Below are 19773 nucleotides of genomic sequence, written 5' to 3'. Positions count from 1 at the left end.
ATTATCGGCGGCCTAGTAGTCTAGAGTCTTTTTCCCCCACCATGGAATTGGAGTAAGACTAATTTTAATGCTATGAGACAAGGGGCAGGGGAGGTGGGCACGATAGCTCAGTGATTAGCATTGCTGCCTCATTGCGCCAGGGATGCAGGTTTGATTCCACCCTTGGGTGGCAGTCTGTGTGGAGTCCGCACATTCTCCCTGTGTCTGTGTGGGTTTCCTCTGAGGGCTCCAGTTTCCTTCCCTGGGCTGCAGGGCAGGAGTTGGGGGATGGGTCAGGATGGCATCCTCTAGGGTCAGTATGTACTTGATGGGCCGAAGGCCCTGTTTCCACACTGTAGGGATTCTATGATATGACAAAAACTTTCAAAACTCAATTGGAGTAGACTGTTCGCGCGTAAAAGGAAAGCTTTCAAGAGTGTATTGACAAGAGTTGAGAGTTTTTGTGCACCTGTTAGAGTGAAGGGTAAGGCTGGTAAGATTAAGGAACAGTGGATGAATAAAGGTATTGAAGTTCTGGTTGAGAATAAAAGAGAATCTTATTTTAGATATAGACAAGGTGGTTCAATTGAATCTCTTAATATAAAGAGTGTAGGAGCATTCTTAAGAAAGAAGCCAGGAAGGCAAAGAAAGGATATGAGATAGGATTGCCAGATGAGGTTGAGGACAATCCAAAGAGATTCCACAAATACATTAAGAGCAAGAGGGTAACCAGAGAGATCTCCAGAGAGATCTCTTAAAGATCAAGGAGGCTGTCCTTGATTTGAACCCCAGGCGATGGGAGAGGTACTAGATGAATATTTCATGTCAGTTTTTGCTGTGGATGCGAGAGATCACAGAAGTAAATTTTGATGTTTTAAAAACAGTTCACATTACAGAAGAGGATGTTTAGGAGGTCTTAGAGAATATAAAGATGGATAAATCTCCGGTCTAATGTATCCCATGAACGCTGTGGGAAGTAAGGGGGGAATTTGTGAGAGCCCTTGCAGAAATATTGCATCGTCTGTAATTACGGGTGAGGTGCCTGATGACCAGAGGACAGCTAGTGTTGTATGCTTGTTTAAGAAAGTTTATAAAGAGGAACAGGGTGACCTGTAGACCTATGAATCTGACTTCGGTTGTTGGTAAATTGTTGGAGGTGATTATGAAAGATCGGATTTATGGACATGTAAAGAGGCAAAAATTGATTAGGGATAGTCAGCATGGTTTTGTGTAAAGAAAATCGTGTCTCTCAAATTTGAATGGGTTTTTTGAGGAAATTGCAAAAGAGACTGATGAGGGCAGAGCAAGAGACATTGTTTCTTTGGATTTTAGTAAAGCCTCCAACAATGTTTTGCATGGTAGTCAAATAAGTAAAGTTAGACCACATGGGTTTCAGAGAGAGCTTGCTAATGGGATACAAAATTGGCTTAATGGCAGGTGACAGAGAGAGTAATGGTGGAGGATTGCTTCTCAGACTGGCAGATCGGTTCTGGGTCTTCTTTCGTTTGTCATTTATATAAAATGATTTGGATGAGAATATAGAAGGCTGGTTACTCAGTTTGCCGACATCCCCAAAATTGGTGGCATAGTGGACAGTGAAGAAGATTTTCTAAGATTACAATGGGATCTTGATCAAATGGGTCATTGGGCTGAAAAAAATGACAGATGGAGTTCAATCTGGATAAATGTGAGGTAATGCATTTTGGTACAAGATGCAGGAGTAGGGCCTTGGGACGTGTTGCAGAACAGGGAGCTAAGGCTTCAGGTATACCATTCTTTTAAGTTTGCATCGCATATAGCCAGGACAGTTCTTAAAAAAAAAGGTTTTCGCACGCTTGTCTTCATTGCTCAGTCCTTTGAGTATGGGAGTTAGGAAGGCATGTTGAGGTTGTACAGTATATTGGTGAGGCCTCTTCTGGAATACTGTGTCCAGTTCTGGTCACCCCATTATATGCAGGATATTATTCAGAAGAGATTTACCAAGACATTGCTGCAAATGGAAGGTTTGGGTTGTAAAAAAAATCCTGCTGTATAGGCTGGGACTTTTTCCACTGGAGCATAGGAGGTTGAAAGGTGAGCTTACAGAAGTCTATTTGGAGCTGGCATGGTGGCTCAGTGGTTAGCACTGCTGCCTCTCAGCGCCAGAGACCTGGGTTCAATTCCACTCTTGGCGACTGTCTGTGCGGAGTTTGCACGTTCTCCTTGTGTCTGCGTGGGTTTCCTCTAGGTGCTCCGGTTTCCTCCCACAGTCCAAAGATATGCAGAGTAGGTGGATTGGCCGTGGGAAATTGCTCATGGTGTTCAGGCGTACCTTAGGTGGGTTATAGAGGGATGGGTCTGGGTGGGATATTCCAAGGGTCGATGTGGACTTGCTGGGTCGAAGGGCCTGTTTCCACTGTGTAGGGATTCTATGATGATCCTATGATGATAAATAGAGGGGTATAGCTAGAGTTAATGGTAGTTGTCTTTGGGGGATCTCAAGACGAGTGAGCATATTTCTGAGGTGAGAGACTTAAACGAAGACATGGGGCCAACTTTTTTACACAGGGTGGTTTGTGTGTGGAATGAACTTTCTGAGAAGTGATCGATGAGGTACGCTTACAATGTTTACAGGACTATTGGATAAGTTCATGAATAGGAAAGGTTTAGAGGGATTTGGATCAGGAGCAGGCAGGTGGGACTAGTTCAGTTTGGGATTATGTTTGGCATGGACTGGTTGGGCTGAAGGGTCTGTTTTTAAGCTGTGAGACTCACCAACTGGGAGACATAGCTTTGTGGGAAAAGTGGCGAAGATTTAAAAAGTGGGAAGAGAGGCAGGTTGTTTTTACACAGAAGGTGGTAAGTGCCTGGAATGCACTGATAGCATAGGTGATGTAACTGTTGGAGATGGTCAACCCCCAGGATATTGATGGTGGGAAAGATTCAGTGATGGGAACAGCATTGAGTATCGAGGAGCAGGGGTTAGATTCTTACTCAGTGGTAACCCCCAGGATGTTAATAGTGGGTGGGGTGAGGGCGGGGGGAGGTTATACAGTGATGGTAACACCATTGAATGTCATTGGAGATGGTCAGTGGCAGGTATTTGTGCTCAGTGAATGTTACCTGCCACTCGTTGGCTCATTATGTTGATTAAATAGTATTTAAACCCAATTGGAACCGATCCCTGTCACCATGGGTGAGCCTGACGGACCAATCCCTGTCATTGTAACTAACCCTAGCTGACTAATGTGTATGCATCTTGTTGTGCCAATGGCTAGGTATGGAAGAGCACGACAACGAGGGCCGAGTGATCACGGCTGAGTTTGACAAGTACTTCCTGGTGACAGCCTACGTGCCGAACTCAGGGAGGGGCTTGGTGCGGCTGGATTACCGTCAGACTTGGGATAAGGATTTCTCCAGCTACCTGAAGGGCTTGGACAGCAAGAAGCCGGTGATCCTGTGTGGGGACCTGAACGTGGCTCACCAGGAGATCGACCTGAAGAACCCCAAGACCAACAAGAAGACGGCCGGCTTCACCGCGCAAGAGCGGGATGGTTTTGGCCAGCTGCTGTCCCAGGGCTTCCTGGACACGTACCGCCACCTGCGACCGGATGCCAGGCACGCCTACACCTTCTGGACGTACCTGGGAAACTGCCGTGCCCGCAACGTGGGCTGGAGGCTCGACTACTTTGTGATGTCTCGGTCGCTGCTTCCCAGTCTGTGTGACAGCAAGATCCGATCCGGAGCGCTGGGTTCGGACCATTGCCCCATCACCCTCCTGATGGCCATGTGAGGCTGCAGGTCCCTTCCTCCCCTGCCCCTTCTCGACCTAACCTCACCCCACCCTGCCCACCGGTCAGCCCCTCCCTGTCTTTCTCCAACCCTGGGGGTTGGAGGGAAGCTGGATGGTCAGCTGTCCATGTGAGGGTGGAACCCCCCCCGCCGACACACACGCACACGCACACCACCTTCAAACACACCCCCATGCACGCACGTGCGCGCGCACACACACACCCCACCTCCCTCCCAGACACACACACCCCCTCCCACCCCCTTCCCCCGACAAGCATACACCACCTTCCCCCTCCCCCCAGACACACGCATCCAAACTCAAACCCCCTCCCCATGTGTGTGCGCAGCCTCCTGTCTTTGTTCAGCTTTTAGTTTTGAGACTTTGTTTGTAAATGTTTTTATGAGACGGCTTCTCTCTCTCTCGTTCTTTGTTTTAAATGTCTGAAGCTCACTGGATGGTAACAGACTCGGCCTGTCCCCATCTGGGGGGTGCGGAGGGGATGCAGAGTTGAGAAGAGAGACCCCAGTCACAACGACGGCTCAGGCTCAGTCTGCTGCTTCGCTGGACGGTGGGGAGTTAACTGCCCGTTGCACCAGCTTCCCTGTCCCTGTTGGAAGATCCCACCGGCTTTACCCCCCCCCCCTCTCCGAAAGGGCATTCCTGATCCCCATGTGCGAGCTGTTAATGTCGGGTTGAGCAAGTGTCTTGCGAGAAAAACCAGCGCTACAGTGTGTGTGTGTTTGTGCGTGTGTAAACTGACATTAATCATTCAAATTTAATAAAAAAAAATCATGGGAATCAGTATCACTGTGGCTTCTCTCTCTGTGTTTGTGGGAGTGTGGGCACGTGTGCGTGAGAGTGTGGGCACACGTGTGTCTCTCTCTCTCTCTTTGATGCCTACCTCTAATTGCCCTCCTTGATGAACTGGGCATTGCTCTTGGGCCATTTCAGAGGTTCATAGAGCTGTGCAGTGTGGAAACAGACCCTTCAGTCCAACTTATCTGTACTGACAAGCCATTATAATGTAAGCTAGTCTGGTTTGCTTGCATTTGGCCATACTCTTCCTGTTCATGTACCCATCCAGATGCCTTTTAAATGTTGTCATTGTGCCGGCCGCTTCCACGTCCTGTAGCAGCTCATTCCATATATTTACCACTCTCTGTGGAAAAAGTTACTCCTCGCATCCCTTTAAATCGTTCCCCTCTGGTCTGAAACTTACGCTCTCTACTTTTGAACTCACCTACCACAGGGAAAAGACCTCTTCAAAAGATCCATGCCCCTCATGATATTACCAACCTCTATAAGGTCACCCCTAAGCCCCCAATGTTCCAGGGATAACACTCCCAGCCTGTTCAGCCTCTCCCTGTAGCTCAAACCCTCTGACCCTGGCAACATTTTTGTGAATCTTTTCTGAACCCTTTCAAGCTTCCCAGAATCTTTCGTGCAAACGGGGAGACCAGAATTGAGCGTGATATTTGGAAAGTGGCTGAAATAAAGTCTTGTACAGCTACGACATGATCTCCCACCCTCTATGCTCAATGCATTGACCTATTAAGTCAATTGTACAAAATGCGACATCCACTAGGCTGCCTACCTGCTACTCAACGTTCAGGTAATTATGAAGCTGCCCCCCAAGATATCTTCTGTGAAGCCGTGCTGTCCAGGAGCTTACCATTAGGTGTACAAGTCTTGCCCTGATTTGCCTTTCCAAATTGCAGCATCCCACATGTATCTGAATTGAGCTCCATCTGCAACTCTTTGGCCCATTTGATCGATGTTCTGATGTGCTGTAAGGTAGCCTTCTTTGCTGTCCACTGCACCTCCACTTTTGGTGTCATCTAGAAGCTTGCCAAAGCACGCATGTTCACATTTGAACCACTTAGGTAAATGACAAAACGTTAAGAGCCAATCCCCTTTGCAGTGGGAACTGAAAGAACTGCGGATGCTGTGAATCAGGAACAAAAACAAAGTTGCTGGAAATGTTGGCAGATGCATCTTCACTGATGCTGCCAGACCTGCTGACGTTTTCCAGCAACTTTGTTTTTGTCCCTTTGCTGTGGGGTCTGGAGTCACGTGTAGGCCAGGATGGGAGAGCAATTGAATATCTGCTGTGATCCCACCTCAAATGGCCACCTGACTGAATAGCTCCTTTGGAATTCTTCCTCCTGGACTTTCAGATTAAAACGCACCTCACACTTTGTATATCTGTGCGTCCTGGGAATGAAATGCAGTAGATGTGAGCTGAAGCCTTTTGGATGTTATCGTGTCAGTATTTACGATGGTGAAAGACGTGGAAGTTAGGGAACATGTGGAGATAAATGGCGGTGTTGAAAGAGAGCCCACCAGCGCAGAAGGGAAAGTGACTTCGGACTTCAAGTGCATAAAAGTGACTGAATCCCCGGGACCTGACCAGAACATTATGGGAAGCTGGGTAGAGGAATAGTGGGCCATGTCCCGGCGGTATTTGTAGCGTCGACAGCCAGGGGTGAGGAGCCGCAGAACTGGAGGGTGTCTAATGTGCAGCTGTTTACCAGGGGCTTGAAGGAAAAGCCAGGGAGCTACAGACTGGTGAGCCTGACTTTACTGATTAGGGAGGCTGTTGTAGGGGATTCTGAGAGACAGGATTGACACTCCTTTGGGAACGCAAGAACTGATGAAGAATAGTCTGCACAGCTTTGTGCGTGGGGCATTGTGTCTCACAAGTTGAATTTTGAAACACTGATCACGAAGGCAGAGCGATAGACGTATTTATGTGGACCTTAGCAGTGCGTTTGAAAAGGTTATGTGTGGTAGACTAGTTAGTAAGGTTGGATCACATGGCTCACAGTTCTGAACAAGGGTCACCAGATCCCAAACGGGAACTGTGATGTTTTTTCTAGGCAAATGCTGCCAGACCTTCTGAGCTTTTCCAGCAACTTTGCTTTTGTTCTGGATCATATGGAGCATGGGAGATTCATTTTGGTAAGTGAAACCCAGGTCAGGACATATGCAGTTAACGGGGGACGTGGGTAAAGCCCTGGGAGTGTTGCTAAACAGAGAGAGCTAGGGGATCAGCTACATAGTTCCCTGACAGTAGAGTCGCAGTTAGACAGGATGGTGATGGCATCAGTATGCTTGCCTTCATTGGTCAGGGCATTGAGTGTGGGAGTTGGGAAGTCATGTTGTGGCTGTCCAGGACATTGGTTAGCCCACATATGGAGTACTGCGTGCAATCCTGGTCTCTCTGCTGTAGGAAGGATGTTATTAAGCTCTGTTTCCATGCTGCATAACTCTATGACATGTTTCTGATGCTTCGGGGAAATGAAGCTCTTAATAACGGAAAAAGTTGTGGGTCCCCAAGCTGCCAGGAGAATTACTCATTGCTAGTCATCTGGCCTAATGTCAGAATAGCCCCCCTGCCTCGGCCTGGCTCACTAACGCCCTTTAAGGAGGGAAATCTGCTGTCTGCCAGGGGGTGGTGATGGTCTGAAGGGTTTATTGCTGGACTGTTAACCCAGAGACTCAGGGAATGTTCTGGGAGCCTGGGGTTGGAATCCCACCACAGCTCACAAATTTCAGCTGCATCCAATCAATTTGCAGCTCCCTCTATCTGGAGCACTGCTCCCACACCCACCGCATTGTGTAAACCAAGAGGCAGCTTTGTGAGATTGCAGGAGGAGGGTGTGTGGGTTGTCGGGGGAGATGATGTGTGAAAACGACCAGCACTTGATTAGTTCAGTCCTTATTCTCCTTGCTGCTCCCATCACACCTCACTTTACTCCCACTTTCTGTCACACAGGCTTCAGACGCACAATCCACACTGAGCCAAGCTGTTGCAGACCAGCTACACCACAGCTTTATTTGGACATGCGGTCAACAGTCTGAAGAGTTGAAGTGTATAAAACTAGGGGCATCTTTCCTACAGCAGAGAGACCAGGATTGCATGCAGTACTCCATATGTGGGCTAAGCAATGCCCTTTCAGAGGATGGGGGGGGGGGGGCAAGTTTGAAAGAAGATGTGAGGGGCTCCTTTTTTTGGCAGAGAGTAGTAGGTGCTTGAAAAGCTCTGCTCTGTGGAAATGGTAGAGGTAGACATGATAAGGGTGTTTAAGGGGCATTTTGATCATCACATGAATGTCAATGGAATGGACAGTGAGAGACCACTGGCAGGCAGAATGTTGTAGTTTAATGTGGCGTGTGCCGAAGGCCCTGTTTCTGTGCTGAGTTGATATGTGTGTTCCGTCTTTTCATTCAGCTCATCATGTCTGGGATCTTTCCCAATGAGCTATTGCAAAGGGATGTTGGGGGTGGGGTTGGGGGGGGGGGGGAAACTGGAGTTTATTTTTGATTCATTCATAGGATGAGGGCATCGTTGGCTTGTGCTGGCATTTCTTACCCATCCCTCACTGCGCAGAGGGAATTGCCGTGGGAATGCAGTCACACAGAAGCGAGACCAGGGAAAGACTGCAGTTTCCCTTTCTAAAGGACATAAGTGAACACTTTTGTTTGTCCCAAACCTCAGCAATGGTTTTGTGGCAATTATTGAACTCACAATTTTAGATTTTGTTTGAACTGAGTTCAAATTCCACCATCTGCCATCGTGGGATTCGAACCCAGCTTCCAAGGACATAATCTAGGACTCTGGATTACCAATTCAGTGAGAATGCCAATGTGCCATTACCATCACCAATGAGGATTTCTTGCTAAAACTGAAAGACGGATGTTATGTCTGATGACCTGGACTTTGGCAGGGGACATGAGAGAATCTGGGTTAAACGGGGAGATACGAACCGGACCAGTTGTGTAAACATAATGTATGATATTTTACCAAATGGCCAGGAGCTGACCAACCAACACTCCGTCACCACTGTTTCCTGAGCAACATACCTTACCACCGCCAACACGATGTGCCAGTCATAATTGGCCGCCTCGTGTTCACACAGAAATGAGCTCAAATCAGTCAGTCTCAACATAGGTTTTACCTTCATCTCTGTCAACGTCATGGCAAACCCTCCCCTTATGCGGTTGTCATCAAGCATTTTCAACCTCAAATCTGGACCCTCAATATGAGTTTACAGTCAGGTAGGGATAGATCGCTATCCCTTGCTGGGAATGTGAAATGAATTGGAAATTTTTTGGGTGGCTGTCAGTGTTGCCCGGCGTCTTTCCTCAGAACGAAGGGATGCATTGACGAATTGAAGTAAAGGGATATTTCAACACACTCTTCAGCTGCTCCCTGAACTTGGTCTGTGTCACAGCATAAATCACAGTGTTTGTGCAGCAACTGAGGAGCTGCAGCATGAAGGCCAGTTCCTGGACAAAATCGTTTATCCAGACAGACAGATAGCGTAAATACAACATTCTGTTCCATATTGAGTAGACCATTATCATTGACCACAACAGGATGAAATTTGCTGAGATAACAAAGAGTAAAATGATGGATTTCCTTCGGCTCTCCATTTCTGGGTCTCTGGCACTCTGACCAATGAGCCTCCCGCGGGCTCGGCTCGTCACGAGAATGTGTCGGACGGTGAAAACATTGAGCAGCAGAATCAGGACGAACGGGAGAGCCGGGGTGAGAATGTGATGGAGAAACTCGATGATGACCCAGAACCGAGATTCCCGAACGTCATTGGTTACACGGCAAAACCAGGGCCTGTTCATCAGCCAATAGTGAGCTGTGAGCATAAAATACCAGAAAGTGTTCTTTAAGCAGCTCAGCACAGACACTGTGCCCAGAACCACAGCCGCTGTTTTCTCACTGCAGTATTTACTTTTCAGCTTCTGGCAACAAATGGCCAAAAAGCGATCAAAGGTGAAAGTGACGGTGAACCAGACAGAACAGTCAGTGACTGCATACAGCAGGACGGCGTGGATGTTACACACAGGGACGGAATACAGGAAGATAAAATGGATATGATAAACCATTGGCATGTGTCTCAATATCAAGTCGACGATAATGATCATTAGGTCTGTCGCTGCCATGGCCACCAGGTAAGAGGTGACACATTTGGAGAGACCGCACTTTTTGCGAGATAGGATCACGAGCGTCACTATGTTCACTGTGAGGAAGGGGAATAAACAATGACATTAGACATCATGTGAAAAATAGCTGGATATGATACTCAAGTTTCGGTCACACCAATACATTATATAAGTGGAACAATGCTTCTTCAGTTTTATAATTCAGTCATTTTGTGATAAATGCCAGCAGTTCATTGACGTTCTAGTTATATGATGCACTTGTGTACACAGACTGATGCATTCATGCACAAGGACTCCCAGATCTCTCTGCACTGAAACACTTTGAAACTGCTTTCCATTGGAATAATAATCTGTCTTTTCATTTTCCCGAAGTAATGGCCAACTCCTCTGTTATCCACATTAAGCTCTGTCTGCACAATCCTGGTCTATTCTGCTAGCGTCCCAATATCCATCTCTAAACTCTTTGTCTTCTCATCATAACCTGCTTTCCCACCTAGTTAGCATCTCCCGCAAACCGGCTATTTCACACTCTGCCCGTGATTGCGGATCACTTACATCGAATGCAAATAGTCATTGTCTGAGAACTGAGCTCTGTGGCAACCCACTCATTACAGTCTGTCCTCCAGAGAAGGACCCATTTACCCTGATCCTCTGTTTTCTATCATTCAGCCAATCCTCTCACTGAGCCAAAAGCACAAAATAAGTCTCCTTTCATGCCTTTGATCCCCCAGAAAAAAGTTCATGGAATGAATAAAGTCAGATTTGACCTGATTCCCCAGAGATATTGGCAGTATTATGGAATCCTGTATCATCCAGCTTTAAACTAATCCTTCCACTTTACAACTCAGCCTGGCTGATTTCACCCTGTTTTCCTTCCCGCTTCCTTGCTGAACTGCACTTTCTTTTAATGTAACAGCGCTCTAACAGTCAGTAAAATGTTGTTCCTCCCATTGAGAGATCATCAGTCAGGAGTCTCCACCTCACAATTCCATTCCTATTTCTCAGCTGTGGGCCCTTTTGATAGTTCGCTGTTGCATTGCAATTACCTCTTCGATGTGACAAGTTTTTCTGTCTCTCATAGGCAGTGAATTTCAGATTCCCATCATCGTAGTTTTCATAACCTCCCTATCTTTGAACCTCCTGCCCCTTACTGTAAATCTATGCCCATGGTCAATGATTCCCCCTCCCCCCATTAAGGGAAAAGTTTCATCCTGTCTATCCTACTGATGTCCCTCATCCTTTCATATAGCTCAAACATGCCCCCTCCTGATCTTCTCTGCTCTGGCAAAAAGAACCCGTCTATCCAATCTCTACTGATCAGTATAAGTTTCTGGAACAGGCGACATCCTGATAAAGCTCCCTCTGCACCCACACCCATGCTATCACATCCCTCTTGTAATCTGCATTCCAGAACCACCTCTGAATTATGAGTTGAAACATTTGGATTTAATCTGGAAACTGGAGCAAAAAAATTGTAAAAATTGAAACCAGGACCGATATAAGGGGAATGGACAGGGGAATGGGAAGACTGAAATTATTAATATTCTGGCTTTACAAGACCAGGATAATGTGTCGATAAATGCTTGGGGACAGGTGCAACAGGGCTGTTAAGAAGGCATACAGTGTTTTAGCTTTTATTAATAGAGGGATCAAGTTCCGGAACCAAGAGATTATGGTGAAGCTGTACAAAACTCTGGTGTGGCCGCACTTGGAGTATTGTGTACAGCTCTGGTCACTGCATTATAAGAAGGATGCGGAAGCTTTGGAAAGGGTGCAGAGGAGATTTACTAGGATGTTGCCTGGTATGGAGGGAAGGTCTTACGAGGAAAGGCTGGGGGACTTGAGGCTGTTTTCGTTAGAGAGAAGAAGGTTGAGAGGTGACTTAATTGAAACATATAAAATAATCAGAGGGTTAGATAGGGTGGATAGGGAGAGGCTTTTTCCTAGGATGGTGATGGCGAGCACGAGGGGGCATAGCTTTAAATTGAGGGGTGAAAGATATAGGACAGATGTCAGAGGTAGTTTCTTTACTCAGAGAGTAGTAAGGGAATGGAACGCTTTGCCTGCAACAGTTGTAGATTCGCCAACTTTAGGTACATTTAAGTCGTCATTGGACAAGCATATGGACGTACATGGAATAGTGTAGGTTAGATGGGCTTGAGATCGGTATGACAGGTCAGCACAACATCGAGGGCCGAAGGGCCTGTACTGTGCTGTAATGTTCTATGTTCTATGTTCTAATGTAGAGAATGAGCATACGGTTAGCGGAGAGAGCAGGGGTTGTGGATGGCAGTGTGCGGGCAAAATCGTTGGTATCTGAAGGTGAAACAAAATGCAGTACTTGAGCAGCATGTGTACACAGGGAACCAGCCTCCTGAGGTCAGAAACTGGTTCAGAAATGATGCACAGATTCATCGAGGTCTACAGGACAGGAGATATACTTCCAGACCATCATCTGTGTCCAAGAAAAAAAACCTCACTACTTAAATCCTACTTTTGCTCTTTACCTTGTCCATCGCCAACAAAATACTTCTCCAATGTCATGAGATTTTCAGACCTGACCACGCTCTCCTGGCAGTGTTTTGAGGAATGGCATTGTTACCAGTTTGTGCAGAAAAATTGTGAATTGCAAGGCAGGAAGGTCAAATGGAATTTAAACCTGACCGTTTTGAAAACCAATGCTATTGTGAGAAAACTGATAGTACACTCAATGTATATAAGGAGAGGGTTTGTAAGAATCGGTGTGAGAGTGAGCTGTCACCTGAGAATAAGCTGAGGGCTCTCACAAGAAATGGCTAAGCTCTCTAGAAAGCACCATCTCTCCATAAAAGATACCTCCACGGCATTTCTAGCTCAGAGCCTTCACTGAGAAAACACCCTGATCAGCAGGATTAGTGGAAGAAAAGCATTTATGACTCGACCACAGCAGAAGGGAGGTGTTTACATCTGGAAGGAGACTGTAGAAGGCAGTGTATTCTGGAAGACACATTCTGTGTAGTCTTTGAGAGACTAAGTTTCATTTTTTTTCTCACTGCTTGTATAATCTTTGTGGTTCTCGCATTTACGGGTATAACAGCAGAAGTCTGTTCAGTTAGGGAATAGTTCGAGGGAGTCGGGCATTGTTCCGTTTGTTCGTAGCTCTGTTAATTTGTTGACTCTGAGGGTGGCATCAATAACTTGTTAGTTAGGACTCAGCTACCTAGCCCATGAACTGACAATGCCCAGATAAAAATCCGATGCCATGACTGCCTAGCCATCAGCCGAACTCAAGTTGATTCGAGGCTGAGAAAGAGATTTTTAACCGGGAAGGGGAATCGAGTGGGAAAGGTTGTAAAGTGGGAATTAAGGAGGATCAGCTCAGACTTTGACTGGGCTGAAGAGAATTCCTGTAGAGCGCTATTGATGTTGATGACTCTACATCTTATGCACATATGGTGCAGAGGGAGTGGGGCTCGGGGATTGTCCCGGGAAAGGGATGTGACTGTGCAGAAAATACACATAGGGGAAAAGAGCAGTGGAGTTATAGAGCTGTGTTAGATCTGATGGAGAGGTAAAACTAGAATCATAGTCTTACAAAATTTAAACAGATCCTGCAGACCAACTCGTCCAGACAGACCATGATTCCCAAACTGATCCAATCCCATTTGACATGCTTCGTCCATGTCACTTACAGACTTTCTAAGTCATGTAGCTGCCCAAATGATCTGAAATGTTGCAATTATACACGTCCCTCCCACTTTGTCTGTCAGCTCGTTCTATATATGCATCATCCTCTGTATGCAAGAAAAAGTTGTCCCTCGCACCTTTTTCAAATCTTTCCCCACCCACCTTAATCCTACGGACTCTAGTTTTGGAATCCCCTACCCTGAGGGAAAAGAACTTTGGATATTCGCCTTACCTAAGCCTGTTGTAACTTTTTAAACACCTACAAGGTCACCCATCACCCTCCCACACTCTCGGGGAGAAACGGCACCACTCTTTCCATTCTCTACTTTATCTCAAACCTTCCAGTCCAGGGAACAGCCTTGTAATTTTTTTCTGTGATAAATCCAGCTTCAATACCATCCTTCCCAGAGCAGGGTAAACAGAACTGAGCACCGCACACTGAAACTGGCCTCACCAGATGGTTTGGCCTCACGGGGTACATACTTGGAACTCCAGCGATAGCCAGAATGGGGTAGTAGACACCCTGAGTAACCCAAAGCACATCCTGGATCCGAGACGGCAGAGATATCCAGTCCTGGGACAGCCAGTAAAGTCCATCATAGAAACCTCGATGCATTGTCGTAACGACCATAGTCGGTTGCCCACAGAATCTGATCTCTTCCTCTTTCTCACTCTCTCTCTCTCTCTCTCTGTCGAGGCGCTGGTCCTGTGTTCGCCAGGGAGCTGGCAAACCCGCTGTCACAGGAGGGTAACACGCTGTGAGGAGTCCCTCGGTAATAAGGGAGGAGACTGCCCTCCAGGGACACAGCCAGCATCCGTGGAGAGACATGTTAATGACAGTTGTTTTAAAAAAAACATGTTTCATTAACCCCTTCCAGCCCAGCAGCTTCCTTCACCACAATAAAACAGAACACCTTGTGTGTGTCGCTATCGCTCGTGTGGGTCATCGAGGGATTGGATGGGGAAAGGGTCCAGAGAGTGACCATCGCCTTCCAAAACATTTTGGATCCGAGAATGGGTTCAGAAGACCGGGTAATTGTAAATAGCGCGTCATGTTTGTTAAACAGCAGTGGGTTTTGCTTATTTTTAGTTGATTGGCTGGATCTGGGGCGGTTCAGGCTGTGCCCAGCATTTTGAACCCAATCCCCTGTGTAACCCTGTGCAAAGGATGTGGCTGGGGTGGGAAGAAGGGCGGACAAGGGCAGGGGGTACATGGGGACAGCAGCCCCTTGCAAATTCCACTCGGAGCCTCTCACAATCCTGACAGGAACATAAATACATGTTCATTCACGGTTGTTGGGCAAAACCCGAGAATTCCCTCCCTGGGGGCATGAACAGCACATGCTCCAAGAACACAGCTCACCCCGACCTTCTCTCACATGGAAGCAAACATAAGAGACAGGCACAGTAATACAGGCACATACTGATAGAGACAGGCACATATACAGGCACAGTAATACAGGCACATACTGATAGAGACAGGCACATATACAGGCACAGTAATACAGGCACATACTGATAGACACCCACATACACAGGCACAGTAATACAGGCACATACTGATAGAGACAGCCACATATACAGGCACAGTAATACAGGCACATACTGATAGAGACAGCCACATATACAGACACAGTAATACAGGCACTTACTGATAGAGACACCCACATATACAGACACAGTAATACAGGCACATACTGATAGAGTCAGGAACATATACAGGCACAGTAATACAGGCACATACTGATTGAGACAGGCACACATACAGGCACAGTAATACAGGCACATACTGATAGAGACAGGAACATATACAGGCACAGTAATACAGGCACATACTGATAGAGACAGCCACATATACAGGCACAGTAATACAGGCACATACTGATAGAGACAGCCACATATACAGACACAGTAATACAGGCACATACTGATAGAGACACCCACATATACAGACACAGTAATACAGGCACATACTGATAGAGACAGGAACATATACAGGCACAGTAATACAGGCACATACTGATAGAGACAGCCACATATACAGGCACAGTAATATAGGCACATACTGATAGAGACACCCACATACACAGGCACAGTAATACAGGCACATACTGATAGAGACAGCCACACATACAGACACAGTAATACAGGCACATACTGATAGAGACACCCACATATACAGACACATACTGATAGAGACAGGAAAATGTACAGGCACAGTAATACAGGCACATACTGATAGAGACAGGCACATATACAGGCACAGTAATACAGGCACATACTGATAGAGACAGCCACATATACAGGCACAGTAATACAGACACATACTGATAGAGACAGGCACATATACAGGCACAGTAATACAGGCACATACTGATAGAGACAGCCACATATACAGGCACAGTAATACAGGCACATACTGATAGAGACAGGAGCATATACAGGCACAGTAATACAGACACATACTGATAGAGACAGGCACAGTAATACAGGCACATACTGATAGAGACAGCCACATATACAGACACAGTAATACAGGCACATACTGATAGAGACAGCCACATATACAGACACAGTAATACAGGCACATACTGATAGAGACAGGAACATATACAGGCACAGTAATACAGGCACATACTGATAGAGACAGCCACATATACACACACAGTAATACAGGCACTTACTGATAGAGACACCCACATATACAGACACAGTAATACAGGCACATACTGATAGAGACAGGAACATATACAGGCACAGTAATACAGGCACATACGGATAGATACAGGCACATATACAGGCACAGTAATACAGGCACATACTGATAGAGACAGGCACATATACAGGCACAGTAATACAGGCACATAGCGATAGAGACAGGCACATATACAGGCACAGTAATACAGACACATACTGATAGAGACACCCACATATACAGACACATACTGATAGAGACAGGAAAATGTACAGGCACAGTAATACAGGCACATACTGATAGAGACAGGCACATATACAGGCACAGTAATACAGGCACATACTGATAGAGACAGCCACATATACAGGCACAGTAATACAGACACATACTGATAGAGACAGGCACATATACAGGCACAGTAATACAGGCACATACTGATAGAGACAGCCACATATACAGGCACAGTAATACAGGCACATACTGATAGAGACAGGAGCATATACAGGCACAGTAATACAGACACATACTGATAGAGACAGGCACAGTAATACAGGCACATACTGATAGAGACAGCCACATATACAGACACAGTAATACAGGCACATACTGATAGAGACAGCCACATATACAGACACAGTAATACAGGCACATACTGATAGAGACAGGAACATATACAGGCACAGTAATACAGGCACATACTGATAGAGACAGCCACATATACACACACAGTAATACAGGCACTTACTGATAGAGACACCCACATATACAGACACAGTAATACAGGCACATACTGATAGAGACAGGAACATATACAGGCACAGTAATACAGGCACATACGGATAGACACAGGCACATATACAGGCACAGTAATACAGACACATACTGATAGAGACAGGCACATATACAGGCACAGTAATACAGGCACATAGCGATAGAGACAGGCACATATACAGGCACAGTAATACAGACACATACTGATAGAGACACCCACATACACAGGCACAGTAATACAGGCACATACTGATAGAGACAGGCACATATACAGGCACAGTAATACAGACACATACTGATAGAGACAGCCACATATACAGGCACAGTAATACAGGCACATACTGATAGAGACAGGAACATATACAGGCACAGTAATACAGGCACATACTGATAGAGACACCCACAAATACAGGCACAGTAATGCAGGCATATACTGATAGAGACAGGCACATATACAGACACAGACACACAGACATATACTGATAGAGACACGCACATATACAGGCACAGTAATACAGGCACATACTGATAGAGACAGCCACATATACAGACACAGTAATACAGGCACATACTGATAGAGACAGCCACATATACAGACACAGTAATACAGGCACATACTGATAGAGACAGGAACATATACAGGCATAGTAATACAGGCACATACTGATAGAGACACCCACATATACAGGCACAGTAATGCAGGCATATACTGCTAGAGACACCCACATATACAGACACAGTAATACAGGCACATACTGATAGAGACAGGCACATATACAGACACAGACACACAGACATATACTGATAGAGACAGGCACATATACAGGCACAGTAATACAGGCACATACTGATAGAGACAGCCACATATACAGGCACAGTAATACAGGCACATACTGATAGACACAGGAACATATACAGGCACAGTAATACAGACACATACTGATAGAGACAGGCACAGTAATACAGGCACATACTGATAGAGACAGGCACATATACAGACACAGTAATACAGGCACATACTGATAGAGACAGCCACATATACAGACACAGTAATACAGGAACATACTGATAGAGACAGGAACATATACAGGCACAGTAATACAGGCACATACGGATAGACACAGGCACATATACAGGCACAGTAATACAGGCACATACTGATAGAGACAGGCACATATAGAGGCACAGTAATACAGGCACATAGCGATAGAGACAGGCACATATACAGGCACAGTAATACAGACACATACTGATAGAGACACCCACATACACAGGCACAGTAATACAGGCACATACTGATAGAGAGAGCCACATATACAGGCACATACTGATAGAGACAGCCACATATACAGGCACAGTAATGCAGGCACATACTGATAGAGACAGGAACATATACAGGCACAGTAATACAGGCACATACTGATAGAGACACCCACATATACAGACACAGTAATACAGGCACATACTGATAGAGACAGGAACATATACAGGCACAGTAATACAGGCACATACGGATAGACACAGGCACATATACAGGCACAGTAATACAGACACATACTGATAGAGACAGGCACATATACAGGCACAGTAATACAGGCACATAGCGATAGAGACAGGCACATATACAGGCACAGTAATACAGACATGTACTGATAGAGACACCCACATACACAGGCACAGTAATACAGGCACGTACTGATAGAGACAGCCACATATACAGGCACAGTAATACAGGCACATACTGATAGAGACAGCCACATATACAGGCACAGTAATACAGGCACATACTGATAGAGACAGGAACATATAGAGGCACAGTAATACAGGCACATACTGATAGAGACACCCACATATACAGGCACAGTAATGCAGGCATATACTGCTAGAGACACCCACATATACAGACACAGTAATACAGGCACATACTGATAGAGACAGGCACATATACAGACACAGACACACAGACATATACTGATAGAGACAGGCACATATACAGGCACAGTAATACAGGCACATACTGATAGAGACAGCCACATATACAGACACAGTTAATACAGGCACATACTGATAGAGACAGCCACATATACAGGCACAGTAATACAGGCACATACTGATAGAGACAGCCACATATACAGGCACAGTAATACAGGCACATACTGATAGAGACAGGAACATATACAGGCACAGTAATACAGGCCCATACTGATAGAGACACCCACATATACAGGCACAGTAATGCAGGCATATACTGCTAGAGACACCCACATATACAGACACAGTAACACAGGCACATACTGATAGAGACAGGCACATATACAGACACAGACACACAGACATATACTGATAGAGACAGGCACATATACAGACACAGTAATACAGGCACATACTGATAGAGACAGCCACATATACAGACACAGTAATACAGGCACATACTGATTGAGACAGGAACATATACAGGCACAGTAATGCAGGCACATACTGATAGAGACAGGCACAGTAATACAGGCACATACTGATAGAGACAGGCACATATACAGACACAGTAATACAGGCACATACTGATAGAGACAGCCACATATACAGACACAGTAATACAGGCACATACTGATAGTGACAGGAACATATACAGGCACAGTAATACAGGCACATACGGATAGACACAGGCACATATACAGGCACAGTAATACAGGCACATACTGATAGAGACAGGCACATATACAGGCACAGTAATACAGGCACATAGCGATAGAGACAGGCACATATACAGGCACAGTAATACAGACACATACTGATAGAGACACCCACATACACAGGCACAGTAATACGGGCACATACTGATAGAGACAGCCACATATACAGGCACAGTAATACAGGCACATACTGATAGAGACAGCCACATATACAGGCACAGTAATGCAGGCACATA

General features: G+C 45.8%; 2 protein-coding genes across 2 annotated transcripts; one reads left to right on the top strand and one right to left on the bottom strand.

The window, feature by feature from the left end:
• The first annotated feature begins 3205 nt into the window (after nt 1-3205).
• On the top strand, nt 3206-4553 carry apex1 (APEX nuclease (multifunctional DNA repair enzyme) 1). The gene has a single exon (XM_059641706.1). It carries the CDS (start codon nt 3239-3241, stop codon nt 3749-3751), a length of 513 nt encoding a protein of 170 aa, XP_059497689.1. The 5' UTR covers nt 3206-3238; the 3' UTR covers nt 3752-4553.
• Nucleotides 4554-8479: 3926 nt separating this feature from the next.
• Nucleotides 8480-14113, bottom strand: LOC132206791 (probable G-protein coupled receptor 139). The gene is made up of 2 exons (XM_059641819.1): nt 13865-14113; nt 8480-9792 (listed from the first exon to the last, which is right to left on the bottom strand). Exons 1-2 carry the CDS (start codon nt 14010-14012, stop codon nt 8900-8902), a joined length of 1041 nt encoding a protein of 346 aa, XP_059497802.1. The 5' UTR covers nt 14013-14113; the 3' UTR covers nt 8480-8899.
• Between the last annotated feature and the right edge of the window lie 5660 nt (nt 14114-19773).

Source organism: Stegostoma tigrinum, chromosome 43, assembly GCF_030684315.1.
Source record: "Stegostoma tigrinum isolate sSteTig4 chromosome 43, sSteTig4.hap1, whole genome shotgun sequence".
In the NCBI taxonomy this organism is placed as follows: Eukaryota; Metazoa; Chordata; class Chondrichthyes; order Orectolobiformes; family Stegostomatidae; genus Stegostoma; species Stegostoma tigrinum.
The sequence above is the reverse complement of the archived record's forward strand: the minus strand, read 5'-3'. Positions and strand labels throughout refer to the sequence as shown.

Coding starts and splice junctions, on each gene's coding strand:
- LOC132206791 (XM_059641819.1), bottom strand. CDS start 14,012: ATGGTCGTTACGACAATGCATCGAGGTTTCTATGATGGACTTTACTGG. Junction 9,793..13,864: donor GGCTATCGCTGGAGTTCCAA/GTATGTACCCCG, acceptor CCTTCCTCACAG/TGAACATAGTGACGCTCGTG.
- apex1 (XM_059641706.1), top strand. CDS start 3,239: ATGGAAGAGCACGACAACGAGGGCCGAGTGATCACGGCTGAGTTTGAC.